Here is a 21,769-nt window from a genome sequence, read left to right as displayed (position 1 = left end):
ATTGAAGCTAAGATTATTTATTAATAATGGTAAAAATAAAAATTATATATTAAACGTAAATATTTATTTGCTATTAAGTGAACATCAATCAAAAAAAATGATTTTCAATAAAATTTTGTAATCAAATTTATAGAAATTTACGCAATCAAAATAAAAGGTAAGAAAAAACCGAAAACCTCACAACGCCTGAACACAATTAGATGTTTCAAGTTGGTAAAAACCACAACAACCTCCACGTCAAATATATTTTAATAAGCATTTATATATACTCATTTGAGTACACATATTATTCATAAATTTGTGGTTTGGACAAAAATTATTCAAAACAAAAAAAAAACAATAATAATAAAATACGAAAAATAATTTAAGCAAAAATTTTCATTAAGACTTTCACCAAATAAAACTCATTGAAGATAAAAATGATTAATTTAAAGATTAAAACTAAATTTGGAAATCAATGAAACCGTCGTATTATTGAAAAAAAAATAATAAATAAATAAATAATTGTAAAAATAAAGCTATGATAACCTTTTAAAAAGCTTTGCCATATTAAATATAATTTTATTTTTTATTTTTTTGGGAAAAAAAAAACAGAAATAAATTTCATTAAATAAAAATTATCTTACGCAAATAAATTACTTAACTTAATTACGAATTTGTTAATTTGCAATTAATAAATATAATTAACAATCACGATTGCTACAAAAATATTTTTAATTTTAACTAAGTTAAGACAATTTAAATAAATTGAAATTAATTTGAATAAATTATATCTCATATCTTATTTGACATAAGAAAATTGTTCGGGTAGATTATAAGTTAAAAGTACTCATGTACTTTAGATTTTTAAACAAAAGTGACAACACTCATGTACAAGTTTGAACCGAAGATACTTATTTTAGGATGCAAGTTTTTATTTTTTATAATTTTACACAAATTCATAAATTGTTTTCTTATTCTTTTGGCGCCAAAACCATTTACTTATCAAGCGAAAATACTCGTACAACAAAACAAAGGACATGACTACTCACTGTTTGTTCGCTATCTTTAATTTATGAATTTCAAAACAAGACATCATAAATATTCTGCACAATAAGGGAACAACAGTACAGAACAACATTTAGGAACGGACAAAATTCTAAAGAACTTCCAACTGCATTTGTTGCAATTCATTGCAATGTTGAAGTATCTGAAGTGTCATAAGTCCACAAATTAGCTAGAAAATCGCACAGAACTTGTTTGTTAAATGCTAATGATTTATGATGTTCTTCTACTTCATAAAAGGACATACTACACAGGTAAAAAGATTTGAGTGTTACTAATTATGTTCTGAAGGGTTAAGTACTCATACAATCATTATACAAATTCACAGTTTCAACAAACAATCATAATGTGCGGTTTTAAGTATTCTTTTCACAGTAATGTTAAGAAATATTTAAATATCATATAAACAAACATTTTTAATAAGGAATCTAACAACTCTAACAAAAATTAGATTAAATTGTCTTACAAAATAAAATATAAAACACAAGTTTATTATAAATGTTATATATTATTACTTCCATAATAAGTAATATACTCAAGTTTTTATTGGATGATTGCTTCATAGAAAAGAAGAAAACTGAATTTTTATAAAGACTTGGAAGCGTCTTGACGGTAGAGTCGATTTAAGCATTCTTAGAGCTGTAAATTATTATTAAAGAATATTTTTTATGTTGTTAGGTAAAATTTATAGGAATAGCTCATTCTTCCAAGAGAAAAGATTTATAAGTTCGTATATAACCGGTGACTGACCATTTAGTAGGCTTGCTCCTAGTCTAGAAAAAACGTCTCATAAGTAATCATGTTTTTAACCTTCCCCTGTGCACGCCCAGAGGTGATATTGTAAATTATTATGAAAGAATAGTGCCGAGACAAGAAGAGCACCTGGGAATACGAAAGAACTTGTTTAATGTCTAAGCTAATGTGAGAAGAACTAGATAGGAAGGAATTAAGAGAATTACACAGCCTCACAACAGAGGATATCTTCAAGATCGTAGCTTACCCCTGGTTAATAGAAAGTCATGTTTTCAGATTAGAAGTACCCTTTCATAAACACCACATACGATTTAGAGACAAAGAGGAAGGATATACTTCTTTTGTAGCTGTCCAGCACTAACAAGAAGTCGATCGAGTTTTTAAGAATATTGAAATCCTCTCACTGAAGTGTCTAGCGCTAAGATTAAACACTTCCTATGTCTTATAATAAAATCGGTTCGGTCAGCAGTGGTAGGAAAATAGTGTTACAAATGAAACTTTGTGATTTAAGTGAATTGCTTGTTAGACCAATAACCTAACTTAATCTAATGGCAAGTATTCGAACATCATAGCAACTTTTCGAGTGAACAAAGACAGAACAGCTGAAATAATATTTAAAGTTTTAGTTTGCATTGTTAATATGCTAGACGATGTTGAACAAGCCCCGAGTAGGTTTTTTTTACTTAAAAAAAAAATCTAAATAAAATACAAATCTATAACGAAAAACTCTGTAAACTTTATTACAAAGTATATATTTATTTCAAACATACTATTTTCAGATATCGTGGGTTGAATCGGTCTTTTAAATATGCAAATAAAAAACAATCTGAACACAAAAACTTTCCAAAACAATAAAATAAAATTTACTTGCGAAATTTAAAATTTTATGCAATTCAAAAATAATAATTCGAAGAAAACAATAATCAATAATAAATTTAAACTTGACCTCGAGATACAGCCAAACCCAATCTTGAGACTTGAATTTGGCGGTTCTGGTTCTAAATTTTATTGTTAAGAACGCAAAAAAATTTATACATAAAAGAGACAAGCAAGTAAAAAACAAAACACGAAACAAAATAAATAAATACAAAATAAATGTAACTAAAAAAATTAATAAAGATGAAGTCATAAGGTTAATTACAAACACATAAATTGACATATCTTTCATGTTTTCTACTGAAACAGAGAAGGCAATAAGTAAACATGACGTATGAGCAATGAATGAAATAATTTGAACAAGATACTTTTAATTAGAATATTCTACAGATAAAAGCATAAGAAAATCAATTCAAGATTTTGAAAATCAGTTTTTACACAGAATATATATTTAAATTTAAATAATAGCAAAAATCTAACCATTTCAATTGAAATGGTTTGTCAAGTATGTTAAACACCAGAAGCCGGCCGGTGTTTTTGAGTTGGATAATCGGTTTTTGGATGCTTTCAGCGATGCTTGAGCTTATGTCAGCTCAAGCATCAGACATTAAGTTTACTATGAGAAAGCTACTAACTAGAAACTTGAATAGGTCGGTATGTTAATATACTCCTACATAATGAAATCAACAAAATTTTGCTATGTCAATTCCACATTCAAAAGATTTATAAGAATTACTTATAAAAACAAAATGAAAATAATTTGCACACATTCAGCTAAATCAAGTTTGAAGAATTTGGTTAAACAAGTTAAAAATTAGAAAAGTCAACATTTTTAAAAGTTTTCGCTTTAATACACAAACACGTTTGTTATACGATCTGCGTCTGGGCGATTTAGTCTGTTATGGAAACCGGCTAAATTCCATTTCATTTGCTTTTTTCCTTATTGTAAATTTGCTTTGTTTGCATTAAAATTCCTTCACAACAAAAACAAAAAATTCATTTAATATTTAAGCTTATGTGAAAATGTATTTATTTGCTGTGATTCTTTCAGAAAGGATTTATTTCTTTCCACTTTTTTACGACTTCCATGAGAATGTTCCGAATAGGATATGGTGTCTGAAAACCGCAGGTGACTGCTTTAGAATTTAAATGGAATTCAAGTAGTTAATTACGTATAAATATCAGTGTTTTAAATATTATTCTAACAATTGGAAGCCACTGGAATTTGAACTCTTTCATATCACCTATCTTTTATAATATACTCATAAGATGCATACTAATTTTAAAGTTATTTAAATATATAATTAATTTAATTAATTAAACTCTTGGGGTGACCAAACAACTGTTTTTGAAATAGTCAAATAGCTATTATTAAAAGGCTTTGAACAAATCTGTTGTTTAATTGTTAATATATAATAATATATATATATATATAATATATAATTTTCATATACACAACACCCAAAACCAACGTATACGTGATTTGCAATTTTTAATTTTAGACTTTTATCAATTTTTATTATTTATTTATAAGCAACCATCACTCTTGCTCTACTATTAATTAGAACAAACGCATAAACCACAGCTATATGAATTAACTTAAGCATATTGTACATTGTTGGTTTTCGAAAGACCACAAATGATGGATATTTGGCGATATCCGAAACAGTTGTGTACTCACTTAAAAAGGAAATTCCTTTTGAGTTTGTAACTTTTTTCACTATTGCCAATTTTTTCTATTTGAAATAGATTTCTTGTCATACTACATTGTTGATATTCTCAATCATATATAATTAATTAAATTTATATAAATTTTAATTGAAAATTTTGAAAATCCTATTTTTACACCTCAACAAAATTCAAAAATTAAATACATTTCCTTAGATCTATGCAAAACTTAATAAGTAACTAGTGAGCTCAATGACTAATCCATTCCAAAAAATTATGCATTACCTGTAAACACAAAGTACCAAGGACAAGGTAATAAAGAAACAAATGAACACTTCCTATGCAAATATAGAGATACGGCAAAACAAAGACATTCTCTAGTAGCAGAAAAAAAGGATATTATTTTTCATTTCTTAATAACTTGGTAATAACTCAGCATACGTTTCTTAATAACTCGAATAAGATTAAAGTGTAATATATCTGATAAATACCAAAAGCTCTAATCTTTATAATCTTTTCACTTTAAAATAAAAAGATATGGATCTATATATCAGATATTATTGTGCGACGCACTAGTCAAGTTATATGAAAAACTGTTTATCGGTCATCAAGTAGGCAGAATAATTCTAGTTAGTAATTAGATACACTTGTAAACTATATGCAGAATTTTAAAATAACACCAAACGTTTGTAGAGTTTATTGGAATTCAAGAAAAAATAAATGTTTCCCCTTAATGTTTACCTACCCATACAGAATTATTAAACTCTATATTTAATTATATTTAATTATAACTAACTAATTCATATATTTGATAATAATATAATAATATATAATAACAGGAGATCCCCTAGAATGAAAATAGTTTATCAATTTAGCCTATGCAATATTTAGTCTATGCAATAATATACAAAACTGTTGGGATTTTAAATATAGCAGACGATTATTTTATATATAGAATTTTATGAAAAACAAAATTGAAATTGATTGAATCTAAAAAAGCCACTAAACATTATACTAGGGATTAGTAAAAGTCCATTCCCTATAATCGAGCAAAATGACTGTCATTAAAGGTATCATTATATTTAATTTATCCATACTAAAAATTCCACAGTAAGATTAATACTAGCTCTTAAATCAAATTTATCGATAAGCTCTCGTCAACCATCATATTTATATTCTTTATATTATATAAATTAATATATGTTTATATATATTATCAGCACTACAATCGACATCCAATCTTACCGATTGCGAGCCGATATATACATATTAGATACCTTTAAGAAAATTGACCAATTGCGTAGTTCTTAAGTTAAGTCAATGAAAAAGGAAGTGATGGACTATTATATCTCTAGTATATGTAGTATATAATTATTCAAAGGCATTATCGGAACAATTTCTAAATTAAAATGCTTTCTTACTAATTGCGAAGAAAAAAATGTGAAAAAAGAAAGAAAAACTGCATTTTCCTATCTAAGGCAAGGCGTCAAAATGGCCTGATTTATTTTCGCTTTTAATAAGTTTTGCTTTGTAGGACAGAGTAAAGCTTAAAATAGCATTTCCTGAACTGCAAAAATTGTAAAAAAAAGCGAAGAGTAAAAGTAAACAATGCCTTCAAGTTTTTATCGCTTTACTCGTAAACAAAAGGTAACACCGCTCGCTCTATACACTCATTCCAGTGAATAGAAACGCTGATAATGCAATAAATGACAAAAACAACACTATTTTTTTAATAAAAAATGAAATGAAACTGGAGGGAAAAGTGGAGTAGACAGTCACTGATTGAAAAATGTGCAGCAACTGCATAACAGGAGACTGGCTCCAAACAGAACAGCATGCATTCAGTGAAAGCCAAGTGCACATAAAAGTAGGAAATTGCATTATTTATGTTATGAAGAACGACTTTAATTAGAAGTATAAATAAATATTCAATGATATTAAATTATATAAATATAACGCGATTTGAGGTCAATCGCTTTTAAATGGATTTCGCATGATAAAAATACACAATAAACAACTATTTAAAAAGCTTTTATATTAAAAGGAAATTACTATTTTCAATTGATTATAAATATGCCGATCATTATTATATTATATTAAAAATGTGTAAATATTAAACTTACCTTCTTAGCTTCTACGCCGTGTTTATCACGTACATATATAAATTTCTTAATATGCTCACTTCGTAAACTCCTTCTACATATGTAGATCTTAAATTATGTAAATATTTTTTAACATCTTAGCTATACAAAATTTATTTGTAAAAGAAACTTGTTCAATACTTTGTTTTTATTTTCTTTTTTGAACAGAGTACAGAGAGCATCAAAATGATGGCGCGATTTTTCATGTCAACACACATTTATTTTGCTATTGCACAATTTTATATTGTTTCACTATTTATTCAAATAACATTTAAAATTCTTAATACATGCTTGAAATTTGTTTTAAATTAATTGTTTTCTATCATCTGTTGATTTCATTTAACACACAAGTTTATCAATGACCGAAAAGTCGCATCCCCACAATCAAAACAATTCTTATTCGACTCAAGTTAACAAATATACTGAATCTACTGCATGTTTGCTTTATTCAACAACGGCAAATAGTGTTGTTAGGCTGTTAAATGAGTAATCAGTGTTGCAAACATTTATTTCGTTATATGACTTATATACGTAGCGTAGCTTACGATATTTTCCTCACGTCAATCTGAGTATTTTTGCGATAAAATTTTGAACTGGTCAAAAACATGCTTAAGTTTTAAGAGTTAATAATTAATTGGTTAAATAATTAATTATAGAAATTTAAAAAATTGCTATAATTAAACAATTTATTTATAACTGTAGTCTTATAACTGTGTTTAAATTCTTGCTTGTAATTATCAGCACAAGTTATGCGTAAAAACTTTTTCATAGTCTTAAAAAATGTACTCAAAAGCCTTGCTTAATATAAACCCAAATAAATAAACATCCTTTCAAGGCAAATTCATTTATTGCAATACAATGAATACAAATAACCAAAATATGTGTTCAAACTGGCCATTTTTATTGTAACAACGTCAAACCTTGTTGTTTTATTTGTAGTAGTTCCCGTAGAACTTATAAGGAACAAAGGGTCAGTGTTGTTTTGTTTACATTTGCAAATTAATAATATAATGTAAAATTATATCTATATTATGTTTTAAAATATAATTTTTAGTTTAGTTAGTGTAAAATTGATAATACGAAAATAGAAATAACTTATTTTATGAATATTCTTAAAATTTGTAATGAATTACTCAAATTCATAAATTATATGAATTATTTAATATCAGGCAGCGCATACGTCAAAGTGGAATGAAAGTAATTCGTTCGATGCGAAATATAAACAGAAACAAAATATGTCTAAAAGAATTTTTATTATTATTAAGATCTGTTTAATTCAATAAATCTAGTATGGCAATAAATTTGCTACAACAATTACATAACATAAAATTTACTTTTTTATTAGTAACAAAAATTTCAATTTCATTTAAAACAATTTATTATAATAAATATTAATAATTACAATTAATGGTGCAGCTTGAAAGGGTATTCTATATATTAAAAATATTTTTACGAACAATTTTATTTTTTAATATTGTTATGATCGAACCAATAAAATACAAATAAAATAATTCTAAAATATGATTTAATAATAATAATATTTATATATGATTCTATTTATTGTTATTGAAATGTTTTTCATACAATTATTAATTAAAACTGTTTTTACATATTTTAATAAAACCAAACATTTGTTAAAAGTTATAACTTTTTATTACAATTTTGTAAATATAATAATTGAATAAGCATGTTATTAACTTTGAATTATTATTAGACGGTATTAATTATAATAAATTAATAATTAATATTAATGAATACAAATCCCATGATCAGTTTCACTACCAACTACATGGAAAAATTTAATGAACATTAAATATATATAAAATACTTTAGTATTTTATTTTCTATTTTTAAAATTATAACAATAAATTCCAACATTTAAGAAGTGCAATGGGAGACAGTACATAGCAATCAACAATTGCAAGTAATACACAAAATCAATTGACTATACTACAACGTCAGGCATCAAACTACGTAGTACACATTATTAATTTCAATTCAAACATAAACTCAGTTCTGCACAATGAACATAGCTACAAAAATGTAAACAAACTAAGTTTGTTTTGACATTTAGTTTGTTATATTTGCACGTGTCCACAGAAAATCTATTAAGTTAATAATATCGCAACAGTTTTAATAAAAAATGGATGATAAAATACTTTTAGACAATAGGAATTACGATGAATATGAGCCGACGGATTCAGAAGAAGATTATAGCGAAGAAGAGAAGGAAATATTGAAAAATGTACGCCGCGGCAAGAATCGTGACAATTCCAAAGCTGAAGTCTTAGCTTTCGACAGTAGTGATGATGAGCAAAGTGATAATGCCGAATTCATGGAAGACAGCGACATTGAAGGTGCAGAAAATGATGCAGATATACCAGATTCTAAAGATTGGGGGAAAAAAGCACGTAACTACTACAACACAGACTTCGTTGACCAAGACTATAGCACATACAATGAACAAGAAGAAGAGTTGGCAAAACAAGAGGAAGAGGAAGCTAAAATTATTCAAATGCGATTAGCAAAACAAATGAACGAAGATGACTTTTTATTAGAAGATGCCTTTCCTACCGTTGAAACAAAAACAGTTACAAGTACAACTAAAAGTACAAAAATAAAAACGGATTTCTCCACTTTACCTAAAAGCGAACAATTAAAACTATTTCAAAAAGATTCCCCTGAGTTTGCAGGACTCGTAGCCGATTTTTCAGACTACATTAATGAAATCAAAGAATTGTTAGACCCAGTTATGTCGTATGTAAAACAAAACGATGTACCTATGATACCAGCGTTTGATTTTGCGATTTTATATAAAAATATGATGCTTACTTATTGCTATAACATCTCATTTTACTTGTCCCTTAAAGCAAAGCGTGTGTCTGTTAGAAACCATCCTGTCATTAAACGCCTAGTCAAATTGAAAAAATTGATAACAGAGCTTAAAGACAAATACGAGAACATAATAAGGCCGCAGCTTGAAGCGTTACTTGAGCGCATAAATGATGGTGATAAGTTCCAAGTTCTAGAAATAAAAACAAGAACTGGTGTGGAAAAACCGAAGAAAAAGACAAAACTATCAATACTGGATCAATACGAAGAAGCCACGGATGAAGATGAAGACAGTAAGGATATTGATGACGAGGATGCAATGAGTGAAGAAGAGGATGGTGAAGAAGATGCAGCTATTGATGATATGAATGTGCGACGTGGTATTACCTATCAAATGGCTAAAAATAAGGGTCTCACCCCGCATCGTAAAAAGGAATTGCGGAATCCACGCGTTAAGCATCGTAGCAAATTTCGTAAAGCACTTATTCGTCGCAAAGGTGCAGTACGTACTGTGCGCAAAGAAACTAAACGTTATGGCGGAGAAATATCTGGCATTAAAACTGGTGTTATTAAAAGTGTTAAATTTAAATCTTGAAAGTACTTTTATTGTTTTTAATACATTTGTTTTTATTCCAACGTTTTACTATATTTTTATGGTATTATATTGTTACAATGTATAGTAGTGTAATAAATACCTGATTTGAATGTGGTGAAAATAAAATAGTTTAAAAAATTAATTTTTTGTTTTTTAACTTTAAAAGTTTATAGAATTTTATAATTTCATTTGTACGGTTTTTTATTTCAAAAAAAGTTAAGAGGATTTTTTTTAAATTGCATTTCAAACTTTAAAGAATTTACTTATTTAATAGTTTGCGAAAATCTTCATTTGTTTTGGAAATTGTTGCACCATTCGTAGCTTCTTTAGTTGTTTGCGATGCAACATTTAGATTCTTTCGCACCACATTCGGTATAAGTGACATTCGAGGTTTTTGTTCCGTGGTCTTATTACGCTTGGCAGTAACACCTAATAGTTTACTAACAGGAAGTACGGAAGTGCTAGACTTTGGAGGAGGAGCTGATATAGCTACTGTCATCTGCGTATTATAATAATATATTATATATTATATATCTATATGTAATTTTATAAGTATTACTTACAACGCAACCACGTAGTTCTTTTTGGTCTTCAGTTAAAACTGCTTTCTTTACCCCTTGATCGTCTTCGTACTCCACATAGGCAATATTCTTAAATTTGCCACTTCTATTAATACAAACAATTTTTAGAAATTGATACTTTAATGTCAGATTAATTAACTTACTTATGATGTACTAAACGTATAGCTTTTATTTTACCATAAACACCGAAAATTTGTTCAAGCTCCTCTTTATTAGTGTCATGAGGCAAACCTTTAATAAACAATTTATTGGGTTCCAGACCATCTATATTGAAAATTTTTTTCTATTATTACAGTTAAAAGTTAAAATTTCAAGAAGTTAAGTTGTATTGTCTGCATTTAATTATGTTAATATTAATTGCATTAAAACTAATTTGCTTAATGTATGTATCATAGCTAACTTAAATAACAACTCCCAAAAATGAACAGACATTATATTATATTAATAAAATTGTACAATAAATTTACCAGAATATTTGAATTTTTGACGTTTTTCTTTATCACGTAAAACACTAGAAACAAACACTGGCCGACCATTCAAATTAAGTCTGTCCATAGCTAAAGCTTTCTCAACCTCCAGCTTAAAAAGTAAATAGAAGTTAATACTTCAGTATAATTATTAAATAGAAATAAAAACCTACTTCGTCTTCAAGCTCCAAATAAGCGAAACCACGACTTTTACCATTTGCTGAAGTTATTAAATTAACGTTAACAATTTTTAAGCCTGGAAAACCTGTTAGAATATCTTCACGTGTCAAGCTAATAATAAAATCATAGATAATATTGCACATTCTTACTACTAATTTACCGAAAAATGATATAGAATCTTGTTATACTACTAACCTGTAATCCAAATTACTTAAAAATATGCGCAAGTGATCCTTACTCAAGTCGATTTCCTGATCTTCATGCTCTTTAAATATAATATCATGACGTTCATTTTGTGCAACTTTTGTTCTCTGATCTTCTTGACTAGTTTCTCTTGTTTTCTTTTTTTTCTCCATTAAATTACTGTCCGTTTTTGATGTGGAATCAGATTTCCTCTTTGTTGCTTGCTTACTAGTAATCTTTTTTATTTTAGTATGTGTATTATTTTCTATTACCTGTGATTGAGCCAGAACAGTAGTAGCCAAAAGTTCTGAACACTCTTTCATACAATGAGCAACTGATTTTATTGTACCATTGCAACGTTCGAATCGTTGCCATGCGGAAGCAATTACATAAGGATTATCTATTCCATGAACATTTAAAGCCTTACGGTATAATCTAAAATTATAATAATTAATGCTTACTCAAAATTTATAAATTATTATAATGACATTACTCTCGAGTTGATAATAAATTTCGCTTGGATTCTAACTGTGCAAATTCAATCCAGAGGCCGGACTTTAGAGCATTATCTGAACTATCTAAATATATACAAAATATGTTTAGTGACAAAGTATTTGAAAAGTCTATAGGCATACATACCCATTACTGTAGTCCATAATTCTTTTCCACGTTTATAATCACCTAAAGGACCATATTCTAATCTACCCCAAAACTGCAAGATCTCACAGTCACAGTCAGCAAGTACACTCCATTGTTGACCCAAAACAGACCAAGCCATACCAAAATTTTTGCGCAGTATTTCACACTAAAACAAGAAAGTGCAATTAAACTAAATCTATTTAACTATCTTTTTTGATATGCCATAACTGGTCACTGTATTTATGTTTCTTTCTTACATCATTTTCACATTGCCAATCCACATTTCTTCTCAAGTATGTTAAATATTCTAACCAGATGGCAACTGCAGGTTCTGGTGTTTGAAAACCAACCGACATTGCACTTTCCAAAACAGTTTGCACATCTTCTCTTGGCTTTCCATGTTTTTCGAATAAATTCATACGATTAATGTAAAGTTTTTCTGACCACGTGCAATTACGCAAAGCTCGGCTGCTTATATATGTTGCTGTCTGCATAAAAATCGGAAAATCATACAATTCTCTTGGACGTTCAAATTCATCTCGAAAATCAATAAAATCAATATACAATAACCAACACTCTGGATTCAAGCAGCAATCAGCCACCATGCGCTCATAAATTATTTGCAATGAATTTTCATTCAGAAATTTATCTGATTCCTTAATGTAACTTATGTAAAGTGCTGCTCGGTCTTGATAACATTTTTCATCAAGACTAACTAGTTGTTCTTCAAAAGGCAGAACCTTTTCCATGTGATCCTTAGCTTTAAAGTAGTTTTCATCAACTTTTGCCCAATTAATTTTATTTGTCAATTCTTTTTTATTTTTTTCAAAAAAAACTTTAAATTCAATATAACTTTCAGCCATATTATACAATGGATATTTAAGTTCCTGTAAGTAACTTTCAATAAATGCAGCTTGTTTCTGTTCCTCGCTAAAATATAACATCAAATTAAAATTATTTATCAATCATTTCAATAAACATTGTTTATTGAAAACTATTCAAAAGCTATATTTACGTTTTATTATCAACTCCTAAAATGTACCTTCGATACATTTGAAAAACTTCTCGACCCTGCATAGTGTGTAAGCCATAGCTGCCAAGTATTTCGCACCATATGCTTTCAGCATTATCACAACGGCTTGCGAATTTTCCAAATTCTAATGCAACTGACACCGCTTTAAATACATAAAAATAACCATAGTTTTATTTATTTTTCTAACTATAAGAAAATGTCATACAATAATAATCTGATAGCGCTTTGCGAAAGAGTTCCTCGACTTTCTTTATTTCAGATTCTGATTGTGCTAATATTACTTCCACTTTAATATATTTAAGCCACAATTCAGCAGATAATGGGTACACCTCTGCAAACTTGTTATATGATTCACGTATGATGGTCAGGTCACTTAAATCACTATTATAGAGCCAATTTAATAATCTTCTTGAGTTTTATTATTATTATTTTACTTACTGCGATAAACTGCACAAACGCACATATTTATCATACAAATACTTATTTACTTCTATCTCCTTTATTATGGCTGTGTACTCTTCATAATTTTTGGTGTAGTCGTCACAATCACTTTCACTATCTCCATCAGAAGGTTCAATGTCTATACTAGATTTATTATTCTCTAAATATTCATCGGCCATTTGGCGAGCCTCAGCAATTAGGGAATCTTCATCATCCATAGCTGTTACGTTACCTTTTAAGTTATTCAATTTACGAGGCGTCGTGTCTATTTCTTCATCTGATTTCAATAAAGCCTCCTCCTTTAAAGAAATTTAAAGAAACGATTTTTTTCAATTGATTTCATAATTAAAAATACACATACTTCGGCTTCGTCTATTTCGTAAGTTTGACTGTCAGCCATTATTTCAAAAAACTTAAAAAGTATGGGATATATTAAAAACAATCAAAAAACCTCAACTTTTCTACGAGCCAAATGCGTAAAGTGAAATTGTTTGTTTTGACATTTAAATGTCAAACTTTTGTTACTCTTTTCGTATATAAAAAACCAAACAAACAAACGAACACTTAAATGAATATAATTGTTAACAAATATTATCACACTAACATGCAATTACGAAATTCATATACATATTTCTTTTATTTTGTAAAAATAGTAACTAAGTACCTTAGAAAATGCTTTTCACGCCCGATTTTAACTAAAAAATACTAACGCTTAAGTTTGTTTGTTCTCTCGTTTTACAAGAATGAATGTACAGTTGCAAAAAATTTTTCTATACGCTACTGTACAGTACAAATGAAAATGTATATAAAATGTCAAAGTATACGCATAAAATATAATTTTATATGGCCAATTCCTATACACTGAAGTTTCATATGAACGTAAGTTTTTGAAGCAATATTAACATTTATTCCAATATAAATTATATGTACACAACTTGTTATCAATAAATACAGAATTATAAATTTATTCTTAATTACGCAAAAGTACATAAATTAATTTTTTGATTTGACTTAAAGTTTTAATATGGCAATTTTATTTGCGCTATTATGTCAAATATTTCATATCAAGTATGACATATTAGCTTTCAATTTTAGGAATTGTTTCATTGCAAAATTTTGTAAATTATCAAATATATTAAATACATAATATATATTGGAATTTTATTGATCAATAATGGTTGGCATAGCTAGTGCTTTTACAAATCAAAGTTGTTATACTATTTCCGGCGTACCAACTGAATTTGTTTTTCAAAAATTTGCAAATAAATGGTTTATTATGATAACTCAGACCGGTGATATGAAAAATATGGTCAATGTAAAGTTTGATGAACTTGATGAGACGCGAAATAATGAATTCAGCTTAAGTGTGTCGGCAGGTGTCAGTCTAACACGATGCTTTGGTAGATTTGATGAAAGCGCAGAAGCAGCATTACGTTACATTATTAAGAATTCAAAACTTAAACAATGTCCAAGTGAGTTAATTTGGAGTCATGATCTCACGTCCGTAGACAAAAAAGTTCTAGATGAAGTTGTCATAATTTTAAATACAATTATAAGTTAGTTTTGAAATTTCATAATGTCTCCACTCTCATTCGTATAATAAAATGAAGCTTTTGGCTACGACAATTCAGTAAGTTCATATCAAGAAATTAATAATTTATAATAATTTAATTTTTCTTAACAGGTTTAGGGAAGTCAACATTCATTTCTTCTAAAGTGTTTGACCCACAGGATGGAAAAATCAACTTTATTTAAATATGCAGAAATAGTTTAAGTTAAAAAATAACAATCAAATAACTCAAAAAAACGTATTTTTATATAATTTATAATTAAAAAATAAATGTCTGCACTAAAAACAAACTATCCAAATATACAACTACAAATTTCTTTATCAAATGATTACTTACTACTTGTTAAAAGTATAACCTTTGTTATTGCCGGTCACAAATATAATGTATATCTTAACTCTAAGGTTTATTATCCCTTAGGTTTATATATATTTTTGTCCAACTGCATACAAGGTTACATTTGAAAATATCTGTTCTTGTTTGGAATATCTTTATGTTCTGTCGACAGAAATCTGTAATAGTTGTAAAGTGTAAAAAGTAAGCAGATTTTCCTATTATGAAACATAATATCTTGACTATCAGCACATTTATACTCATACTGTTTTCGAATATTTGTCTTTCTATTAGCGTACCGAAGCTATTGATAACTTATATATTTTTGTCATAGACCGTTATAGTTCAATATTACACTACTAATTATTTCAGGGCTTGAATCATGGTCAATTCATTAGTAAAGTTATGTTTTCAAATTGTAAGCCAATGAGTCGGTATTTATTTGCATTCACATCTTCGTAATAAAATTAACATGCAATTTTTTAGATTCATTAAATATTTATTTAGTTCTTTAACATTATTGTTATTTTTACAAAATTTTAGCACAAAGAAAAACGTACATTCACAAAACATTTAACATAAAACAAAGTTACATAAGATTAAATTTGCATATTATATGCATTACAATATTTAGTATTTTCAAATAATCAAATTATATTATCTATTATCCAATGAAGCTAAGGTTGGCATACCATTTTCTTTATCAATGCTTCGAGTTCCTTTAAACTAGGTCCTACAGCAGTGTCAATATTGCATTTATTTTTTAAAAATATATAAGTCGGAACCATAGTTACGTCGTAGAATGTGCAAAGATCAGTCAGCCGATCTACATTGATCTTTAAAAGAACTGCATCTTTGCCATATGTATTCGCGAGCACACGCAATGATGGTGAAATAAGTCGGCAAGCCGAGTCCCAATTAGCGAAAAAGTTGACAACTACTAACTTGGAACCAGCTTCTTTTAGTTTTTCATTAAAATCGTTATAGCTTTGGACAATGTACAGCATTTCTGTTTATTTATTATAATAATATGTAATTTAAAAAATATTAACAAAATAAAATCAATAAACATAAAATAATTCAAATTGTTATAATGGATACGATTAAACCAGAGTATATCATAAAAGAGACTGGATGATTTTTTTCAAGGTAGAGTTTTGAGTTTAATATATTGTATAAAATAACGGCTTTAGTGATTTATTGAGCAAAGTTGAGTGTTTTGAAGGAGACATTTTTTAAAGCAACGGTGATATCATTTGAATAATCAAATTTTAAGTTATGATACAGGGTGCTTTATGTAATTAAATTGAAAAGTCTTACCAAATATTTTAAGATTATCTATGTCAGCTCACTGTAAAGACTATGATCAAATAATCGTCAATCATTACATTTGTAGTATTTTTATGTAAAGCTTAGTAATAACATATATAATTTGGTTTACTATGGAATTTTATATATATTTAACAAACGAAATGTATGTTAACACTGGGCGTGAATATAAAAGTTAAAAGCAACACCACATATGATGATGATTTGATCGTCTGCATCTGTGAAATTAGAGAAACCCACTATCTATCTTTATTTTCTAATATATGTGTTGTATTTGATGTACCATTTAGTAAAAAATATAAAATTGTTTTTGTTTTATTCGACATACATTTATTTTACATTTAAAATATTATAATAAAAAAAATTTGCAAAGAAAACAATAAATTTTTTCCACTTTAGTTTATACATCAGGTTGATTTAATAACTTCATTATATTAGCTTCGATTTCATTCAAATCCGCTCGTACCAATTTTCCAACCATTCGCTTATTTCTTATATATAGAAATGTGGGCGTAGCCTTTATTTTAAAGTGTCTGGAAAGATTGTCCAAAGTATCTACATTAATTAATAACACAACTAGATTTTCATTATATTTCTTTGAGAGCTCATCTATCGAGGATGACAAGTATAAGCAACGGCTGCATATGGTTGAGTAAAACTGCAAGAGTATCAATTTAGAACCAGCTTCATTTAATTGTTTATTATAATCAACAGCGCCTTCGATATTGTGTACCATTGTTACTTTATGTTTTACTTTATGTTACTTTACCCAACAAAAATAATTGAACATATATTATATAAAAAATCTTATGAAATGCATACGTTTGAACACAAGCATTAAGAAAAAGAAACTAGTTTATTTTTCAACGGTGAGTACTGAGTTTATTATTTGAATAAACGGTTAAATTGAGTATCTTGAAATCGCCATTATTTTTAACCAAACAGTATTTGGTAATTTACAGTGTAGTTTATATATGTAATTGATTTAATTATTCATCATTTACTTTTAAAATCGCAATGTCTAAGAGAATATAATAAGAAGGTCTATGTGAGCAGTATTTAAAAAGAAATTATATATTGTATGTTTGATATATATATACATATGTATATATGTAGTATGTATTATATGTAGTATATTATAAAAAAAAACTTTTGTTGTTTTTACAAACAAGCATATTTATTTTACATTTACATATTATAATAATACAATCTCAAGACAATATATACCAATTTCTTTTTAATAAATCTTAATAATACAACATATTTACTTTACTTTAATTTCAATAATTAAATCTTAATAAATCGTAATAATACAACATATTTATTTCACTTTAATTTTGAAATGGGTTTATTTGCCAACATCATTGTATTTCTCCCAATTCCTTTCAAATCCTTCCGTTCCAATTTTCCAACCATGCGTTTATTCCTTATATATACAATTGTCGGTGTGCTTTTTATTTTAAAGTATTTGGAAAGATTGACCAACTTACTGACATTTACTATAAACACAATGATGTTATTATCGTATTTAATGGCGAATGAACGTAGAGTGATTCCTAAATATAAGGAACGTATGCACATTTCTGAGTAAAAATAAACGAGTATCAATTTGGAACCGGCTTCATTTATTTTTATATTAAAATCTTTAGTGCTTTCGACAAATTTTATCATTTCTCCTTACTATTTTTTTTTTAATATGAACACGTAATAAAATAAATTTTAACAATACAAACAAAAACGTATATAAAATTAAATTCGAATAGATCTATACGTTTTCACACTAGAATTTAGCAAAAGACACTGGATGGTTTTTTCCTGCATTAAGTTTTGAGTTTAATATTTGAAATAGCGGTTATTGCTGGGCAAAATTGAGTATTTTAAAAACGACATAATCTCTTAACCTACGGTTAGTAATTTATATAACTGAACTTAATGCTAATGGCAATAACCTTTAGTAACTGGATCTGGTTTATTTGTGAAAACATACAACAATTTCAAGGCGACGTCAAAACTTTAGCTGTTTGAATTTTGTGGATCTATGGATGATATTGTGGATGCTCATTGTTGTTGTAAAGCGCGGTACAAAATTCTTTATATTTTGTTTTTTAAATTATGTTGTATTATATAAATATAATAATAAAACATTAGATGAGCTGAATAATATAATAACACATAAGTATATGAACTGAAACGATTAACCAACATTCTCGGCGTATATTATTTAAAAAATCGATTAAAAAAAAAAGAAGAGGATTTTAATATCTTGTCATACACATATTTATTTTACGTTTACAAAATTATAATAAAATACATTTTTAAAAATAAAATACAAAGTTCAAATTTAATGCACATCACAGATGCGTTTTTTTTTTAATGTCTTTAAATTACAATAAATAATAAAATATATATTCCATACATCAGTTTGAATTTAAGTTTGCTTTACCAACTTTATTAATTTGTTTTCGATTCCTTTGAAATCCGCTCCAATCACTTTTCCAACAACGCGTTTATTTTTTATATATATAAATGTCGGCATGCTCACTATTTTATAGTATGTGGTAAGATTGGTCAGCTTATCCACATCAACTTTCAAAACAACTACATTTTTACTATATCTCCTCGAGAGTGTAGTTATGGAAGGAGAAATGTTCATACAAGGAACACACCATTTTGCGTAAAAGTCCACGAGCACCAATTTGCTACCGGCTTCGATTAGTTTTTTTTCAAAGTCAGAATCGCTACTAATTGTGTATACCATTATGAATAATTAATTTTTATATCAATATGAAATTAAATAAATTGCACTTTGCTAAAACACAGAAACTTATAATTATGTCAATTCCTTATAGACGTTAACAGTACGATGAAACATAAAGAAATAAAGTTTACCAATTATTTCATCTCATTTAAAATGTATTTTTGAGTCAAATTACAATTGTTATAACAATTAACAGTTGTTTTTTATTTTTTCATTGGAATATATTGAGAAAAACATTCGTTAAACCAACAGTTAACTCATTTGTTAAAACGGACTCAAAATGAGAATACAGGTTGCTATATCCCTCAATGGTATATTTACGTACAATTTCATATATCATGTTTTAACTTTCATATTAGAGTAAATTCATTTTATATTTTTAAAAATGATTTAAAATATTTGTATACATATAATTATGTGTCAAAATATATATCGGTTATTTTATTTTTGAATTATTTTTTTTCAAAATCAGTTTTTCATTCAGATCTCCACAAAATTTTGTGCGCAAAATTCTTTATATGTATGTATTTATCCAATAACTTCGAATTAACGTGTTTCTAAGCCATTTAGGGCCGATTTCATAGTCATTTTTAAACCATTTTTCTTGTCCTTTAGATAATGTCGTCTAAAAAAACAAAAGGTAAGGATTCGCCCCCAAAAGAAGCAGCTCCAAAGGAAACACCAGCAAAAGAAGCGGGTAAAACAAAGAAAAATGAACCACCACCAAAACCAGAAACAGCAGCCGCAGCAGCGGCAAAAGCAGACGCCCAAAAGAAGGAAACTGAAGCTGCTTCAACATCAAAAAATGCCACCGCTACTACTGAGGAGTCTACCGAAAAAATTATGTCCATCAATAGCAAAGAATTATTTGATAAAGCACTTGCAAGTGCTGGCAATAAAATTGTAATGGTCGAGTTTTTCGCTGAATGGTGTGGACCATGCAAAAAGATCACACCAAAACTGGAAGAGTTATCAACTCAATATGCCGAAAGATTGATCATGTTAAAGGTAGACGTTGACGATTGTGAGGACATCGCTATACAGTATAAAGTAACCAGTATGCCCACTTTTATATTCTTAAAAAATAATGAAAAAGTTGAGGAAGTCATTGGCAGCAATACCGATAAAATTGAAAAGGCGTTAGAAAAACTTTTTGCAACAGAAACTAGAACGTAGTAGTCTAGTAAATTTTAGGTAAACTTTTTTAAAAATAATATAAAAAACTGAATTAATAACAAAATGTTATATTATTAATATCTCATCCATAACCCCAGCAATAGTCAAAATTTACAATAGCACAAAATTAAATATACTTCCAGGATGGCATACATTGTAAAGGACAAATTTGATTTGCAGCAAAAGTTGATAGAAGCGGGAGACAAATTGGTGGTGCTTGCCTTCTATGCAAACTGGTGTGGTCTTTGTTCCATTATTAGTCCCAAAGTAAATGAATTGGCTAATAACTATGCAATACAAGCTGCTATACTTAAAATAAATGTTGATCAGTCCCGAGATATAGCAACGGACTTTAATGTCACGACCTTGCCAACATTTATTTTTATGAAACATCGTCGAATAATTGATTTTTCAACAAGCGGAAACACAGACGAACTGAACAAATATATAGGTAAATACGTATGGTACGAACCAACCCGGTTCTAGGTTGATGTATACGACACGGAAAAAGGATGCGCACAAAATTTTGCTAAATTCAGAAGTCAACATTTTTCGCGGTTTATTCAAATCAATATACATGAATTCTCAAAAAATCTCAATTTCAAATTTAATAAACAATCAAACAAAATTTTTCCATACACATCAATAGTAACTATTTTGTTTTATTTTTTGAAGGATTATGACATATAACGTATGAGGTTACAGAAAATTTGGTTACTTACTAATGAAACTCTCTTGAATTTCAAAAAATGATTACCCAAAATATGTATTAGAATACGATAATGCAGAACTATGAGTTATATGATGCAACAGTAAAAATTAATCATCTTTTCGAAACTTGGTTCTATGAAATATGGGAACATCTAACTTCCAATAAGAACTTTCTAATGCATTGCTGCATTATTAGTATCTACTTAAAATATTACTACTAACATAGGTGCAGATCTCAGTCTAAAATGTCTAATATATATAGTTTTAGATTTAGGTTTTATAATATTCCTTTAACAAATTTTAATATTACGATAAACAACGATTGCGCTTGTCTGATAGAAATCGTTTATTTATATTCATTTAATGAATTAATATCTATGCCAGTTTATTGTTGAAATTTCAATTATATAGCAAAGCAAAGAGTTATAAGAATAACAAAATCATCACAAATAAAGTACGAA

The 21,769-nt window shown here is 27.8% G+C and overlaps 4 protein-coding genes across 8 annotated transcripts in view; 2 read left to right on the top strand and 2 right to left on the bottom strand.

Annotated features, from left to right (window-relative positions):
• The window catches only part of LOC119667054 (pleckstrin homology-like domain family B member 1), a 58,258-nt gene extending 51,372 nt beyond the window's left edge, over window positions 1-6,886 (bottom strand). Inside the window, exon 1 of the mRNA XM_038076336.1 lies at window positions 6,465-6,886. The gene's annotated coding sequence lies outside the window, so the exon portion shown is untranslated. The remainder of the gene's footprint in view (window positions 1-6,464) is intronic.
• A 1,646-nt stretch (window positions 6,887-8,532) lies between these two features.
• On the top strand, window positions 8,533-10,051 carry LOC119671307 (something about silencing protein 10). Its single transcript, XM_038081886.1, has one exon. The coding sequence runs from the start codon at window positions 8,626-8,628 to the stop codon at window positions 9,907-9,909; it is 1,284 nt and encodes a 427-aa protein (XP_037937814.1). The 5' UTR covers window positions 8,533-8,625; the 3' UTR covers window positions 9,910-10,051.
• A 57-nt stretch (window positions 10,052-10,108) lies between these two features.
• On the bottom strand, window positions 10,109-14,184 carry LOC119671305 (squamous cell carcinoma antigen recognized by T-cells 3). 3 transcript variants are annotated; one of them, XM_038081884.1, is made up of 14 exons: window positions 14,098-14,181; window positions 13,795-13,845; window positions 13,431-13,732; window positions 13,198-13,373; window positions 12,975-13,134; window positions 12,217-12,889; window positions 11,960-12,125; window positions 11,814-11,898; window positions 11,333-11,755; window positions 11,131-11,248; window positions 10,958-11,069; window positions 10,634-10,754; window positions 10,473-10,575; window positions 10,109-10,408 (listed from the first exon to the last, which is right to left on the bottom strand). In XM_038081884.1, the coding sequence occupies exons 2-14, from the start codon at window positions 13,831-13,833 to the stop codon at window positions 10,169-10,171; spliced, it is 2,718 nt and encodes a 905-aa protein (XP_037937812.1). In that variant the 5' UTR covers window positions 13,834-13,845; window positions 14,098-14,181; the 3' UTR covers window positions 10,109-10,168. The 3 variants fall into 3 exon arrangements, with proteins under 3 accessions (XP_037937812.1, XP_037937813.1, XP_037937811.1); XM_038081885.1 differs by lacking the exon at window positions 13,795-13,845 and having other exon boundaries at window positions 14,098-14,184; XM_038081883.1 differs by lacking the exon at window positions 14,098-14,181 and having other exon boundaries at window positions 13,795-13,987.
• Window positions 14,185-14,209: 25 nt separating this feature from the next.
• On the top strand, window positions 14,210-20,833 carry LOC119671308 (thioredoxin-2-like). Of its 3 annotated transcripts, none has more exons than XM_038081888.1 (3): window positions 14,210-14,312; window positions 20,037-20,615; window positions 20,741-20,833. In XM_038081888.1, exons 1-2 carry the CDS (start codon window positions 14,277-14,279, stop codon window positions 20,595-20,597), a joined length of 597 nt encoding a protein of 198 aa, XP_037937816.1. In that variant the 5' UTR covers window positions 14,210-14,276; the 3' UTR covers window positions 20,598-20,615; window positions 20,741-20,833. The 3 variants fall into 3 exon arrangements, with proteins under 3 accessions (XP_037937816.1, XP_037937815.1, XP_037937817.1); XM_038081887.1 differs by having other exon boundaries at window positions 20,696-20,788; XM_038081889.1 differs by lacking the exon at window positions 14,210-14,312 and adding an exon at window positions 19,847-19,941 and having other exon boundaries at window positions 20,696-20,788.
• Window positions 20,834-21,769: the final 936 nt, after the last annotated feature.

The sequence above is a fragment of the Teleopsis dalmanni genome, chromosome 1 (genome assembly GCF_002237135.1).
Source record: "Teleopsis dalmanni isolate 2A chromosome 1, ASM223713v2, whole genome shotgun sequence".
Taxonomy (NCBI): domain Eukaryota; kingdom Metazoa; phylum Arthropoda; class Insecta; order Diptera; family Diopsidae; genus Teleopsis; species Teleopsis dalmanni.
The sequence above is the reverse complement of the archived record's forward strand: the minus strand, read 5'-3'. Positions and strand labels throughout refer to the sequence as shown.

Coding starts and splice junctions, on each gene's coding strand:
- LOC119671305 (XM_038081884.1), bottom strand. CDS start 13,833: ATGGCTGACAGTCAAACTTACGAAATAGACGAAGCCGAA. Junction 13,733..13,794: donor ACGAAATAGACGAAGCCGAA/GTATGTGTATTT, acceptor ATTTCTTTAAAG/GAGGAGGCTTTATTGAAATC. Junction 12,890..12,974: donor TTAGGAGTTGATAATAAAAC/GTAAATATAGCT, acceptor GTTATATTTTAG/CGAGGAACAGAAACAAGCTG.
- LOC119671307 (XM_038081886.1), top strand. CDS start 8,626: ATGGATGATAAAATACTTTTAGACAATAGGAATTACGATGAATATGAG.
- LOC119671308 (XM_038081888.1), top strand. CDS start 14,277: ATGGCCAATTCCTATACACTGAAGTTTCATATGAAC. Junction 14,313..20,036: donor CACTGAAGTTTCATATGAAC/GTAAGTTTTTGA, acceptor CTTGTCCTTTAG/ATAATGTCGTCTAAAAAAAC.